We start from the raw sequence: 16,654 nt of genomic DNA, 5'->3' as shown, positions 1-16,654 counted from the left end.
CAGTTTTCTCCTTGCTAATCAAAATTTCAAATTCATTTACTGTCAGTTCTAATATTCTAAGATAAATTCTAGATATAGAAAGATTATGCTTCAAACTCTTTTTCTGTTGCAAATGATCATATTCTATTCCTTTATTTGAAACTCCATTTGACTAGAAAAATCAACAAAAAAAGTCTGTTTTTCAAACTTCTTCCCTGCTTAAAGTTGTTCTTGACATTTTTATGTTATTCAAAAGAAGTTGAAGTCATTTGAATATTTTACACTGCGTTTGTTAAGTTTCTATTTCTAGATGTGCTTAATCATATATCTTTGTAAGAAATCCATTTATCCATTAGACAAGCTGAAACCTGTGTTGCACGGAAATGGGTGCGCGTGTGGACAAGGATACCGACACAGGACACGTCAAATTTGTGAAAGACGGGACAGGGGGACATAGATATGTGTGCCCGCGCGCGTGTGCATATGTGAGGGATATTTACATTAGATCAAATATTGATATAAAATACCTATAACATTTTGTATGTTTGTTTTATTATCTATAACAATTAAGAATCAGATTAAATCAAAATAAGAAATAAGGTTTTACAACAAAAAATCAGTTTTGATCGCATGGGATGCAATGGGTATTTTTCAAATTGTTAGGTAATGAGTTTCATTTTTCGGTTTCAAAAACCTATTGGTTTTGAGCTCGAAATACCAAAAAAAAACTAGTTTAGAGTTATACGTAATGGGGAAACCAGGTTTTGCTTTGAATTTTGAACCATAGTCTCCATCGCGTGTCCATGACGAATCTGTGTCCGACATGGGTACAGCACCCAAATCGAAGTGTCCTTGTAAACAAGCTAAATTAGACATTGACATGTGCATATGTAAAAATAAACAAACAATCAACTTATACAAATTAACGTTAGTATAATTTTTTCTTTCAATTATATCACTTTCTAGTTCTGTTTCCCATCTATCTTTTTAATACATTTTATACTTAAACTAGCATCCTGGGTTTTCAACCATTTATACTTAAACTAGCATCCTGGGTTTTCATCCTCAGATATACGAGGCCTTGCTACTGCCATGGGGCTGATTGAGGCTCAGAGGAACCAATTAACAATTCATTGAACTTCATTTGAGTTTATTCTCATTCTTCCATGTTTAAATGAGCGGGCATTTTTTTGTTTATGAAGCAAAAATTGGAAAATTGCAACATAAATATCAATGTGTGTCAAAAAGCAGAAGAATAGGAAAATATTTTGAAGCTTTTAAAGATCATTAAAACATGAAACATTTTGCTTCCATGAGCATAAGGAAAGTCCAGTTAAATATGACAGGCAACTAAAACTTTTTCCAAGTGACTAGGGATGTTATGTAGGTTAGGTTGAACCTAAACCCGCCTACGTGTACTTTTTGCTTGAGTTTAGTTCGTTTTTAACTCACCCAGTTAGCATTTTGTTATTCCAAATAGCTTAACACTTGATAAGGTGCACTGTAGTATTCTGATCTTCCATTACACCATTCCGCAGAACTTATAAATCTTCTAGTAATTACAAGGGGCACTAAAGCATCTCTAAGTTTACGTGCCATTATAAAAGATAGAAATAATGCATTGTTGAGGCTTTAGAAATGCGCCCAACCTTGCATCCTGAGGGATTACCTTTATATTGGGTGTTACATGAACTTAGAAAAAGTGATTGACCTCTTTTAGAGTGCAAAAGAGAAATCTCCTGATAAGATGTGCTTCCTCTAGATAGCAAGTGGATATTCATTGATTTCGGCTTTTGAGTCATAACTCGTCCAACCTGCCCAAAAAGATCCCTTATATGAGCTTTTGCCCAAAGTTCTGCATCCCAGTGCAAAAAGTGGGGGGTTTGGTTTTCCCTCTTGGGAAAACCAAAAGAAATCAAGTGCGTATGAATCCAAACCAAACTGATTTTCTTTTGTTGATTAGTTCTGCTTTAAAAAAACTGTTAGGCACATATATTCTGATGTACATATGCTCGTACTTTATATTTTTATTGATGTACATATGCGTATAATCGATAGATACTACATTGATTGATACAATATTACCCTTCTATTATTTGTTACAATTACCACATTAAAGCATATATTAGGTGACTATGGTATTATGGACCTTTTTTCTCCCAACAGGATGCTCTCAAATCGAGAGTCAGCAAGACGCTCTCGAAGGAGAAAGCAAGCACATTTAAGTGAACTTGAGGCACAGGTCTGACCTTGTGGTGACCATTGATATTGAGATAGATGAATTATATATTACTGAATGTCCTTAAATTCCATTTGATGCAAGGTGTCACAACTAAGAGTGGAGAACTCAGCTTTGTTGAAGCGCCTTACTGACATAAACCAGAAGTACAATGAAGCTTCTGTAGACAATAGGATACTGAAAGCAGATGTCGAGACTTTGAGGGCTAAGGTAAGTTGTTATGTTACCTAGGCGAGCATGTAAATTTTAACGCTGCAGTGTAAAAATGAGATATCATGGTTAATATCTGCATCTGTTTCCTTAGATGATGAAAGTGTTTTCCTTTGTATATATACTACGGTGATAATTAATCAGTATTAAACAACTGGTATTGTTATTTCCCAAGGCCGGGCTGGAGAAATCATGGAATTATGAGATGATTTCACATAATTTTTTAACCCTTTTGAAAGTCATTTACCACTTATTTACTTCAATATATTTTAAACGCCCTTTTATCATTGTTCATGTGTACTGATGGTTGTCTTACTTGAATATATTCTGCTTTCATTTACAGTTTTTATTTTACAAAAATCTGCAAGTCATTGGATTTTTGTTTCTATTTTATTTGTGACTATATATCTTTACATTTTGCCTTGTTAATTTTCAAATTATAACTCTTCCTTAACATCATAGATTTTGACTAGACATCCTTACAAACCGTTAACAAGCAGAATTGTTTCACCACTTCTTTCGTCACGCTTTTTTGTTGTCGTTGTACGACTAATTTCTGGGCATCCTCCCTTTTCATGATTTTGCCATCTCTAACCTTATAGCTCTCTTGGTATTGCGAATACACAAAGAAAAGTTATATACAGCTAGTTATAATTAGGACATGTTAATTTTTAGATCAAAACATTGATTTGCTGCATCATGCTCAATAGGAATTTTGAGAGAGAGAAATTGAATCAGGAAAAAGCCACTTTCTTCATTAACCTCTTAGGCTTATATAATGTGTTACATTTTACATCCAAGCCCTTATCTTTCTATAAACTACATATTTCAACACTCCCCCTCAAGATGGGCAAAAGATATCCATCAAGCCCATCTTGTCACATAACCTAGCTAGATCTACTGAGCTAAGTCCTTTGGTGAGGCAGTCAGCTACTTGATCTCTAGTAGCTACATGACTTAGCTCCAATAGTCCACTATTCAGCTTTTCCTTTATGAAGAACCTATCAATCTCCACGTGCTTGGTTCTGTCATGCTGCACTGGATTGTTGGCAATGCTGATTGCGGACTTGTTGTCGCACCACAACTTCATTTGAGCCCCTTGGTCCAGCTTGAGCTCTTTCAATAGAGTCTTCAGCCATAACATCTCAGCAACTCCTAAGGCCATGGCCCTATACTCTGCTTCTGCCGTAGATCTCGCAACAACAGACTGCTTCTTTCTCTTCCAAGAGACCAAGTTGCACCCTACAAACATGCAGTAGCCCGATGTGGACTTCCTGTCATCGGCACAACTAGCCCAATCAGAGTCACAATAGCCCTCAATGTTCAAGTGCCCATTCTGCCTGAATATCAATCCCTTCCCAGGTGCACTCTTCAGGTATCTCAAGATCTGATACACCGCATCCATATGGCCCTTCCTAGGATCATGCATGTAACGGCTCACCACGCTCACTGCAAATGAAATATCGGGACGCGTATGACTCAGATAGATCAATCTACCTACCAATCTCTGGTACCTCTCTCGATCAACCTGTTCTCCTGCCTCTGCACTCAGCTTGGACTTCTGATCAATTGGAGAAACAGCAGGCTTGCACCCCAACATGCATGTTTCTGTGAGCAAGTCTAGGACATATTTCCTTTGAGATAGGACAATCCCCTCTGCTCCATGAGCCACCTCAATCCCAAGGAAATATCTGAGCTGTCCCAGATCCTTTACCTCGAACTCCTTCCCCAACTTTGCCTTCAGCTGTGCAATTTCCCCTTCATCATCCCCAGTAATGATCATGTCATCTACATACACAGCAAGCATGGTAATATGGCCACCCTGTTGCCGATAGAACACCGTGTGGTCGGCATTGATCTGCTTGTAGCCTAGACACACCATGGCCTTCCTGAACCTATCAAACCATGCCCGAGGAGACTGTTTCAACCCATACAACGACTTCTTGAGCCTGCACACCTTACCAACCGTCTGGTTTGTGCCAAAACCCGGTGGGACCTCCATATACACCTCCTCCAGCAAATCACCATGAAGGAAAGCGTTCTTCACATCAAGTTGGTGTAACTTCCACCCACCGTTCACTGCTAGGGAGATCAGTGTCCTTACTGTGCTCATCTTTGCCACGGGTGCAAAGGTCTCATCATAGTCAATACCATAGGTTTGACTGTACCCCTTTGCCACCAACCGAGCCTTGTAACGCTCAATCAGACCCTCTGGATTCTGTTTCACTGTGAAGACCCACTTGCATCCGACAGCCTTCTTGCCTGGTGGTAGTAACACAAGCTCCCAAGTGTTGTTTTTGTCGAGGGCACCGAGCTCTTCTAGCATGGCTGCCTTCCACTTCGGATCTCCCTTAGCAACCTGCCAACTCTTAGGGATAGAGACAGTGTCTAATGATGCAATGAATGCTCCATGTACAGGTGATATGTGTGAGTAAGAGACAAACTGGGCAATATCATGTGAGAAACCATATCAGTCAGGAGAGAAACCATATCGGTCAGGACGCGAGTAGTCCGCCTTACCAATAGGGGGGTGGGAGGAATAGAGAGAGGAATCATATCACCTGTGTATTCTGAGTCTGAAGTGGATGGTGTAGGTGTCTCAAGAGTCGGAGAAGGCAGGGACAAGGGACTTGGCACTGGTGGCACTGTAGGCACGACTCCCTCAATCTGCTTGTTTCTCCTCACATACACCTCTCGGTATCTCAACTCCCCCTGAGTCAGAGTTCTACCACCTTCGAGCTCATTCCTCTCAGCTTCCGTCTCAACCCTAGCTGGTTCCTCCTTTTCCGGCTCAACCACAGCCGAAATCTCAAATGGGCAAGGAATACTACCCACACTCACCATCCTCCTCTCACCATCACTACTACTCTCCCCCTCTCGCCTCATACCTTCTGTATCGGGCGGGTCTCCAAAGGGTGATGTAACCTCTGAGTAGTATGATTCGAACTCGCGAAATGTAACATCCATACTCACAAACAGTCTCCTCTCCACAGGACTCCAGCACACATACCCCTTTTGGGTAGCTGAGTACCCCACAAAGATACACTTCACAGCCCTTGGATCTAGTTTTCCCACATTTGGTCTGTTGTCCTGCACGAAGCACACACACCCAAAGTTTTTGAGAGGAAGAATATCTTCATTCTTACCTTTCAACATCTCAATCGGAGACTTCCAGTCTAACACTCGTGATGGCATCCGATTGATCAAATAGGCGGCTGTCAGAACTGCTTGCCCCCACAAGTACTTTGGGACTTTCATCGAAATCATCATACTCCGAGTCACCTCAAGGAGGTGCCTGTTCTTTCTCTCTGCTACCTCATTCTGCTCTGGTGTGTATGTACATGTGGTTTGATGTTGTATCCCCTGAGATGACAAGTACTCCCCAAACACCCTGTTGGTGTACTCTGTCCCATTGTCAGACCTTAATACTTTCACAACTGCACCGTATTGAGTCTGAACTCCTTTATGGAAGTCCTTGAAGCAAGCAAACACATCACTCTTGTTTTTCATCAAATAAAGCCACGTCACACGAGAAAAACAATCAATAAAAGAGACAAAGTATCTAAATCCATTCACAGCAGTTGTGGGACAAGGCCCCCATACATCAGAGTGAATCAAATCAAAAACACTAGAACTCCTACTACCAGAACTAACATAAGAGCTCCTGGTGTGCTTTCCCAACTCACACGCATCACACACGAGTTTTTCCTTATTAGCCTTTTCAAACAAAGGCGGATACAACCTACTCAAAACCGGAAAAGAAGGATGACCCAAGCGCCTATGATGGAGCAGCAGCAAGTCCTCCACACTCCTCCCAACTCCTTCAGCTCCCTCCACAATAGATGAGAGGGCCAAGTCCATACCCTCTCTATCTAGGTACCACAAGCCACTATGCCATGTGCCAGTCCCAAGTTGCCTGTCTGTCCCCTTCTCTTGGAAGATCACATTGGGAATATCAAACAAAACGACACATTTTAGTTGTGATATAATGGCACTTATGGATAAGAGATTTACAGTATCAAACAAAACGACACATTTTAGTTGTGATATAATGGCACTTATGGATAAGAGATTTACAGGAAAAGAAGGAGCATGCAAGACATTAGACAAAGTGGATAAGAGATTTACAGGAAAAGAAGGAGCATGCAAGACATTAGACAAAGTCAAGGTGTTGGTACATTTCACTGTGCCCTTACCAACCACGGGCTGGGCCGTACCGTCAGCTGTTTGAATGCTCTCTGGTACTGCTAGGTGAGTATAGGAAGAAAATTCCCTAGCAGCACCTGTCACATGACGAGATGCACCAGAATCGACTATCCAATCTGGTGATCTAGTGGTGGATATAGAGGCAAGAGCAAGTGTATCACAAGTACCTGTAGCTGAGTGAGCAAAGGAAGCAAGGTTACCCCTGGATGAAGACGAGGTGGATGCATCATCTACCCCACTCTTCCCCTCACTTGCTGCTTTCTGCTTCCTCTTCAATACCTCCAAAAACTCATGATCCTCTTCTGTAAAGACCACGAACTCCTCACTCTCTCCCTCTGCTATCATCAAATGTGCTTGGTAGCCTCCTCTTCCACCTCTCCTACCACCTCTGCCTCGACCACGACCCCCAGCATACCCCCTTCCACCTGTATCACGCTCCTTTAGTAGCTTAGGGCAAACTTGCTTCAGGTGACCTACCTCACCACAGTTGTAGCACTGTCGGGTCTCGCCCCTGTACCCTGTGTTACCTGAGTTGGAGACTGCAAGTGCTGACTTCACTCCTGGAAGTCCAGCTGTCCCAGTCTGTAGCCTAATCCGGCTCTCCTCCTGTATCATGGCTGAGACCGCTTCCTCAAGTGAGGGAATCCTCGTCTGAGCCAGTAGCATAGCAACCCTCTGCTCAAACACCGGGGCCAGGCCCTGGAGGAACACCATAACCCTGTCCTCCATTTCAATCTCAGAACACACAGGGTCAGTGCAGCATCGTCGTCGGACCCTGAAGTGACCCTGATCCAGCCATAAGCGATCCAGTTCTATAGCATACTCCTGCACAGTTCTCTCTCCTTGTACCAAAGCCGATATCTCCCTCTTGATCTGATACACCCGCAGGTTATTCCCAACACCATCGTAGGTCCTCCTCAGCTTCTCCCAGACATCCTGCACCTTCGCTATGCCATCCACTGTGGACGCAATAGGCGAGGTCCTCCTCAGCTTCTCCCAGACATCCTGCACCTTCGCTATGCCATCCACTGTGGACGCAATAGGCGAGGTCAGTGAGTTCAGGAGCCAGATATATACCTGCATGTGAGTCGACTTCCACTCAGCTCTCTCAGGTGCATTCTGACTCGACTCCTCCTTCTCTCCAGTCAGGTACCCCTCCAGACCCTTCCCTTCCAGAGTGTACCTCACCCGACGCGACCAGCTTAGATAAGTGGCTGGACCCTCGAGTTTCATATCGATCGGTGGCAACTCAACCTTCTGCTTCGGCTTGCTCTCACCCGCTGAGATCTTGAATGCTCGCATCAGAACCATTACATCATCAGGACTCAGCTTTGACATCACCTCGGCTAGTGGATTCGTGCTGCCACTCCCCTCCTCCTTCTCGGTCGTCATCGATCTGACTCTGATCTACGCCTCAAGTATCAATCTAAGTCTAGATCCACATCACCTCTAACCTCTTCCTCTTCCTTCTAACCCGGTCTTGACCTTATCTCATCAAGATTCGAGTAAAATAAAAACTACAGAACCCGATCAACACCAAACTACTTGCAGCAGCTCTCGACCCTCTCGTTACCAAATAAAGCCGTCAGTCTCTCTCTCCATGGCTCCGGCAGCAATGGCCTTCACCACCGCCGGAGGGTGGAGGCTGACAATCTGTCCCCCAATTTCTAGGGTTTTAAGAAAAGAAAAAATGTTTTTCTCAAATTAAAACCCTAACCTGGTGATGACAAGAAGAAGATCGACGGGAGGTCCGGAGGCGATGACAGGAAGAAGATCGACGGGAAGAAGAAGATCGACGGGAACCAGTTGGATTGCGACTTCAAGCTTGGAGAGCGATGACCGCCGGATCTAGGGTCAGGGATTTCCTCAGGTGGCGGCGGCTCTAGGGTTAGAAAGCTCTGATACCATTTTGAAGTTTTGAGATAATGAATCGTTGTTTTTCTTTCTTGACCGCTTGGGCCTATATAAGTGTTACATCTTACATCCAAACCCCTATCTTTCTCTATCATCTATTTTACCAAAAAGACCCCTATCAAATCTAGGAAATACGAAAACATACAAACTGCATATCTCAACACTTTCTTCTTCAAGTATTTTGAACCAGTGACTTTCTTCTTCACAAACCAGTCTTGAGAAGTACTGATCAAATCTGTAGAAGATTTCTTTGTGGGTGGGTGGGATGGTTTTTTTTTTTAAAGGTGTTTGGGGTGATACTAGTCAGAAGGCACCTCTTGTTGCTTAGCACGATATCTGTAGATCCAAAGATGCCGGTGGACTTGGCATTTTCCATGCAGAAGGATGGAACCTTGCTTCCATTGCTAGGCTTATCTGGGAGATCCAAACCAAGAACGATGTTCTATGGATAAAATGGGCTCACGAGGTTATCTCAAGCAGTATGATATTTGGCATGTTAAGCCTACAGTTGGGGATTCATGGCAATGGAAACAGGTTTTAAAAGTTAGAGATTTCCTATTAGAAAGATGGGGGGTCAATTGATGCCTCTACACATAATCTTAGTTGGCTGCAAGTTTAAGATCTCCTCTGCGTATCAGTTGTGTTATGATCTTAAACATGGTGGTAGATTGGTCTCCTTTCATTTGGAGTCCTCTAACTGTGCCAATGCATAGTATCATTGAATGGTTAGCTGCAATAAGAAGGCTTCTTATACAGCATCAGCTGATGCGCATGGGGATTGTGCAAACTAATAGCTGCTGTTTATGTTTGCAGCAGGAGGAAACACTTGAGCACTTATTTTTTCAATGTTCTTATTCTACTTCAGTTTGGGATCATATTCTGGCATGGAACAGGACTTTTGCTTACCCAGCTTCTTGGCTGGAGGTGTTGCATCGGTTGCGTCTCTTGTAGGGAGGAATCAGTAAAGTGGAGAATTCTAAAAGCTAGTATTTCTGTTGTGGTGTATCACATATGGTGTGAGAGAAACTATAGGACTTTTGCTGAGAAGTCTTCTGATGCCAGTGATTTGATCGCTGCAGTTAAGCAGGAGGTTTTGACCAGAGTGCTAAAAGCGAAAATTCCTTATCATCGCATATATAGATATCTTTGATACTTTTGTTAGCTTTTTGTAAGCTTTTGTTCTTTTATATCACAGTTTGAGCTTTTGTTTTGTACTTTCATTCCATTGGTATAATGAGAAATTTATTCATTTACCAAAAAAAAAGAAAATGTACTTTCTTATCCACCGCACGCAATTCCTAAAGTTCTTGCTATTATTACATTGACAAGATCGTACCAAAAATCTTAAAATCAAAATGCAGAATTGCTATTTCTTACGTCGAATAGTCCTAATATGACTATCTACACGTATTAACTTATCGAAGATAAAAGCATTCAATTAGAATTAGGAAATGAAGGCTTCAAAAACTAGAATGAGTTTAGATTAGTACCCAATTCCTTTAGTTCCTCCAGTGACTAAAGCAGTTGTTCCACAAAGCGACCATCGATTCTTCCTCTCATCAACATCAATGCTCCTAGTTCCCTCCATGGTTTGTCTCCTATTTCCTTCAATGCTATCCGAACCCATCCTTCACAGTCTTTATATATACCCACGGTCAGTTGCATAGTACCACAAGAATATACAATAAATGCCAGAACGCTGTCCAAATACAAAGCAAATAATATGAACTCATTCTAAAGATGCCATGCTGCACAAGGTAAACTAATCAAACAAAAAGTCTTGCATCATTACCGAATGTCTTTATGCCCAGAGCAAAGCTCCGTTGCAGTATCTGACACGAGAACAAGTTCAAATGATTGATAATGCCGTATATGGCCTGCACAAGATCGTTCATACCAACGAAAAAGTCTTGCATCATCATCATCATCACTGGATTGGATATCTTCCATTGAAAATAAGGACAACGAGTAAAGCTTACGACCTTCATTTTTGTTTTACACTACGAGCTAATATCATTTCAATACTTGATTCAATTTTATTGTTATACCTCGCTTCCTTGAATATGAGCCGAAACAATTAAAGGGTACCAACTACAAACACAAACCAGTAACCCAAAAAACAAAAACAAAAACAAAACAAAAAAACAGACATTTCATCAAACATTTAATCAAGAAATCAGAGGCAAAAAGCATTTCTCTACTTAATCTCGATGACCCATTTCGGCAAGCAGTTGATGGGCATTGTTGCTTCTCTTGGGTAAAACAGTTCAGTCTCATGAACATTTCATCAAACACCTTACGAGCAACTGTTTATTACAAACTTAAAGTGAACGAACACTGTGACTGTGGGCAGCCTCAAAGGCGGCGGGCGCCGTCGGCACAAATGATTTGGCCGGAGATGAAAGAGGCAGCAGGCATGCAGAGGAATGCAGCCAGCGATGCTACCTCCATTGGGATCCTGTTGACTCCTGCTGCTCTGATAAAGCTCCTTCGTCATTTATCACCTATTCAAGATGTTTAGATGGAAGATTAATGTGTCAGAGAAATTGTCGATTGTCCCCTATTAATTTACAGCCCACTTACGCAGTTAAACCAAAGTTAAGCTTACTTCTCATTTTAAGCCCAACCGATTATTTAAATGCCCAAAGCCCAAACATTTAAAAATGGCCGAAGCTCTACGAGCTCAAGTGCAACTGAAATTTTACTTTTATAGGGATATTCAGCCCATCTCCTACTCTATCATCAGTACCAATAAATTAACAATTCTTAAGGGGGTGTTCTTCGTTCTGGATTGTTGATTTAGACTCTAACAATTGTGACTCAATTTTTTGGTTAGTGTGCCGAACTCCTGGATTAGATTTTAATTTTTTTTATTAGAAATCTTGAACTTTTAGTTTAAATTTTTTAACTTTTGCTTTGAATTCGTAGGTAGGCTGAAGGTTAGATTCTCAAACTAAATTTTAGACTTATCAATTTTTTGAATTAGGATCTTCAAAATAAATTATTTTGTTAAATAATAATTATTCAAATTGAATATTAATATGGAAAATCATCCGTATTTCGATTAACGAATGACAACAACGAAAGTAAATACATTCATGTAATCTATTTAAACTGTTCACATGATGCCATATGACAGAAAATAACTAGGCACATAAATAAATAAAAAAGCTAGTGTTTAGGTACATAAAAGAAGATAACTAGTGTTCAATCATATAAAAAGTAATTTGTACATTTAAATATATAAATTTTAAATATATTAAAAAATTTATCTCAAACATCCGACATTAAATATTCGAATGATTTAATATTAGATATTTGTATTATTTAATACATTAAATTTTAAATATTAAATATACTTAATATTTATGTACTTAATATCTTTCATTTCTGACAATTAAATAAAAATAAAATGAATTTAACATATTATTAAATATTTAAAAAATTTAAATATTTAAGAAATGTTAAATACTAAACATATATAATTTAATATTAAATATTAAATAGATTAGGTGATTAAATTAAATAGTATTAAATATTTTATTTTAAATGAATTAAATAAAAAAGAAGTTGATTACAAATATTTTAAGATTAAAAATACATTCAATGTTAATATATAAGTAATTTAGGAATATGAATTATTTTAAAATTAAATATATTTAATTTGAATATATATTAAATATTTGTATAAGTAAAGAGAACAAAATATAGAAAATCCACAGAATGAGATCACAATTCACCAATTTTAACTTGAACTTTCTGTAGAAAATTTCTCATTAAAAACTATAGAGTTGGAATAGAGTGTGCATTTTAAAATCCTAGTTCTAATAACAATCTTAGACAATCAATAACATCTTAAATTCAATTCCAAATCCTAGTCCTAATAAACCAACAACACATTAAATTTAAATCCAAATCGTAGTCCTAAAAAACTAATTTGTATATTTAAATATATAAATTTTAAATATATTAAAAAATTTATATCAAACTTCCGGCATTAAATATTAGAATGATTTAATATTAAATATTTGTATTATTTAATACATTAAATTTTAAATATTAAATATACTTAATTTTTATGTACTTAATATATTTCATTTCTGACAACTAAATAAAAATAAAATGAATTTAACATATTATTAAATATTTAAAATATTTAAATATTTAAGAAATGTTAAATACTAAACATATATAATTTAATATTAAATATTAAATAGATTAGGTGATTAAATTAAATAGTATTAAATATTTTATTTTAAATGAATTAAATAAAAAAGAAGTTGATTACAAATATTTTAAGATTAAAAATACATTCAATGTTAATATATAAGTAATTTAGGAATATGAATTATTTTAAAATTAAATATATTTAATTTGAATATATATTAAATATTTGTATAAGTAAAGAGAACAAAATATAGAAAATCCACAGAATGAGATCACAATTCACCAATTTTAACTTGAACTTTCTGTAGAAAATTTCTCATTAAAAACTATAGAGTTGGAATAGAGTGTGCATTTTAAAATCCTAGTTCTAATAACAATCTTAGACAATCAATAACATCTTAAATTCAATTCCAAATCCTAGTCCTAATAAACCAACAACACATTAAATTTAAATCCAAATCGTAGTCCTAAAAAACTAATTTGTATATTTAAATATATAAATTTTAAATATATTAAAAAATTTATATCAAACTTCCGGCATTAAATATTAGAATGATTTAATATTAAATATTTGTATTATTTAATACATTAAATTTTAAATATTAAATATACTTAATTTTTATGTACTTAATATATTTCATTTCTGACAACTAAATAAAAATAAAATGAATTTAACATATTATTAAATATTTAAAATATTTAAATATTTAAGAAATGTTAAATACTAAACATATATAATTTAATATTAAATATTAAATAGATTAGGTGATTAAATTAAATAGTATTAAATATTTTATTTTAAATGAATTAAATAAAAAAGAAGTTGATTACAAATATTTTAAGATTAAAAATACATTCAATGTTAATATATAAGTAATTTAGGAATATGAATTATTTTAAAATTAAATATATTTAATTTGAATATATATTAAATATTTGTATAAGTAAAGAGAACAAAATATAGAAAATCCACAGAATGAGATCACAATTCACCAATTTTAACTTGAACTTTCTGTAGAAAATTTCTCATTAAAAACTATAGAGTTGGAATAGAGTGTGCATTTTAAAATCCTAGTTCTAATAACAATCTTAGACAATCAATAACATCTTAAATTCAATTCCAAATCCTAGTCCTAATAAACCAACAACACATTAAATTTAAATCCAAATCGTAGTCCTAAAAAACTAATTTGTATATTTAAATATATAAATTTTAAATATATTAAAAAATTTATATCAAACTTCCGGCATTAAATATTAGAATGATTTAATATTAAATATTTGTATTATTTAATACATTAAATTTTAAATATTAAATATACTTAATTTTTATGTACTTAATATATTTCATTTCTGACAACTAAATAAAAATAAAATGAATTTAACATATTATTAAATATTTAAAATATTTAAATATTTAAGAAATGTTAAATTGCAAAAAAGAGGAACTTTTTCTGGATCTGATCCCTTAACTTATTTTGTAGGTCTCTATGTCTCGTATTGCGAGGGGTCAATCCTCTACCGCGTCGGCTGGTGGCGCGTCTCTCTCTTATGCTGGTGAGCTATTTTTGGAAATTTACAAATTAGTCCATTTTTTTCTTGGAAATTTACAAATTGGTCCTTTTTATCCCCATTTTGTTCTCCTTGGTGAGGCAATCGGGAAGAGCCTTGATTCTCCTTGGCGAGGATCGACGCTTTAAAGATATGTTTTGCTTGGTCAAAACCATATCTCAAAATCAATAAAGGGGGCGTTTTGACGCTGCATTGTGCCTTATAAGGCAGGGATATATAGTCGATATACCCTATCTTATAAGTACATAATGTGGCCAAATCGTCTCACCCTTTATAAGGCAGTGACTCCATCTTACCCATTCGTAGGATGAGTTCAACTTCCTTTTATGATTGAGACTAACAACTGTTTAAATTTTTGCTTCCAGTGGAATATCCTTCTAGAGCATTTTCATCTCACGCAGTGTATGGGCGTCGTGGCGAGTATTATTCGACTTCCGACGATTTTTCCCCTATCCCAGTCACTTCTCGGTTCGCTTCGGGCACGTCGACAGAGGTTGCCCAAGTGGTGAAGGAAGGTGGACATCGAGCTCTTCGCCAGTTGATTACAGATGCGCCCCTCGTGAAGGATGCCAGTTCGATTCAGCCTCTCAGGAAGACCGACTTTTTATTTGGCGACTCTGCCAGAGATCCGGATGCCGTTTTTATTGATGCTGAGCAGTGGCTTCATAAGACTGGCAGTGGTTTCATATATTTGCCGAAGATTCCTCGGCATCGTTCGTTGACTGAGCTCCGGCGTCAGGCTGTGACACGGGAGATGTCGTGGCGCTTGACGGAGGAGCATGAGAGCGTTCACTGCGGATACATCACTCATCAGGCAGCTCCTGGTTCGAGCAGGAGTCACATCACTGGATTGCATCCTGGAGTATTGGGGTTAGATGCACCGCCACGTAACGAGCTTCTTGCCGCTGCTTCTATTTTGAAGAATCGCCTTGCTGCTTTGGGACGGGAGATGCCTGCGGCACGCCACAGGTTTTATGGTTGGGTCCATTCTTTGGACAAGCTTTGGTGGACTCGCATGACGAAATACGTCTTGAGCCGATGGAGCGAGGAGTTGCACGCTTGTGGTCTGTATGCAGCCGTTCGTGCCACTATGTATGGTTTGCCTGTTAGCACGAAGCATTTCTTTGCTTTGTGCGAGCTCTACAACCCGGATTCGAACACTTTTCTGACACGGCAAGGGGAGTTGGGCTTGGCCCTCCATGAGATGCACAGGATTTCTGGGAATTGAATCAGCTGAAGGATCGAATGCCCGACCGCTACGAGACTTTATGGGACCTCACATGTCACTATCATATCGCTTTGGCGCAGTCTGAACCCTTAGCGAAGAGGGCTAAATCCCATGTGATCCAGAAACAGTTTGCGTCTTATTTGTTCAGGAATCTAGAGAGCAATTCTGGCGAGGCTATTTGTGAGCTGGCTCCACTCACTCCGTCAGGGGTGAATAATCTACCGAAGAAGGTTGATGCTCATTCTTATACCACTAGCAGTCCTGAGAGTGGTTTTCCTACAGGGACCAAGTTCAAATCATTCTTGTGGCATGCGACCGCGCCGATTCGACCGATGACCCTTCTAGCCGGTTACCTCGCTATCTGGTTGAAGAAATGCGTGGTCCCGTATCAGTCTAGTGATATCTTGCCATTGGAGGTGCTCTACCCAGCAGTTCAGCTTGCCTACAAAAAGGAACTTTCGCTTCTTCCGGTGATGGTGGCTAACATTCATCGAGGGCTTCGACAGATTTCTAGTGCTTTTACACGGAAGGAAAGTGGACCACCGACTCAGATTCCTACCATTAAGGTGGAGCTTCCGTACACTTATTTGATGGCTTGGTTCGTCCTTCATCGTTCTGATATGATGTCAATACCGTATGCCACAGACCCCTCCGCTCCCCTACTACAGTTGTTTGAGAATGACAAGTGGGAGGGGCGAGGATTCCCTGACGTCAGACAGCAGCTACAGGTCCACAAGTGTTGGGCGTTTTCCACTTATTTTCAGTAGTTCTCTGGCCGATACGGCGAGTGTCTGATTGATGAGGAGAGGCCGAGGGAGTATCGGACTCATTTGGACATCGGCTGCTTTAACTGGCTGGTGAACATCAGGCCGGGTTATCTGACTTTCCGGGTGAGGAATCAGTGTTTCATAGAGCCATACCTACCCTACCGATTCGCTCGCCAGTTTGGCTATGATCAGCTTTATGTCGGGAATCCACGTCAGCAGCTTCGGACCCACGGCGGTTTGGTGGACGGTCTTCGTGCATGGTTGTGGACCGTGACGGGCTGTACTGGTGCTAAGTTCAGTCTCCCGAGTTCTGAGCGGCAGTTGAACCTCACCTTCCTAAGCTGCAAGTGGTTGTTAGCAGCTAATAAAACT

The 16,654-nt window shown here is 38.8% G+C and overlaps 1 protein-coding gene and 1 long non-coding RNA gene across 2 annotated transcripts; one reads left to right on the top strand and one right to left on the bottom strand.

Annotated features, from left to right (window-relative positions):
• LOC109850815 (light-inducible protein CPRF2-like) lies at nucleotides 50–2,582 on the top strand. Its single transcript, XM_020420879.1, has 3 exons — nucleotides 50–464; nucleotides 2,146–2,221; nucleotides 2,303–2,582. Exons 1-3 carry the CDS (start codon nucleotides 439–441, stop codon nucleotides 2,447–2,449), a joined length of 249 nt encoding a protein of 82 aa, XP_020276468.1. The 5' UTR covers nucleotides 50–438; the 3' UTR covers nucleotides 2,450–2,582.
• Nucleotides 8,485–11,277, bottom strand: LOC109851102. Its single transcript, XR_002249697.1, has 3 exons — nucleotides 11,157–11,277; nucleotides 10,341–11,052; nucleotides 8,485–10,247 (listed from the first exon to the last, which is right to left on the bottom strand). It is a non-coding gene; the product is annotated as an uncharacterized LOC109851102 (long non-coding RNA).

Source organism: Asparagus officinalis, chromosome 7 (assembly GCF_001876935.1).
Source record: "Asparagus officinalis chromosome 7, Aspof.V1, whole genome shotgun sequence".
Classification (NCBI taxonomy): Eukaryota; Viridiplantae; Streptophyta; class Magnoliopsida; order Asparagales; family Asparagaceae; genus Asparagus; species Asparagus officinalis.
Note: the sequence above shows the minus strand (reverse complement) of the source record. Positions and strands in the feature narration are given on the sequence as shown.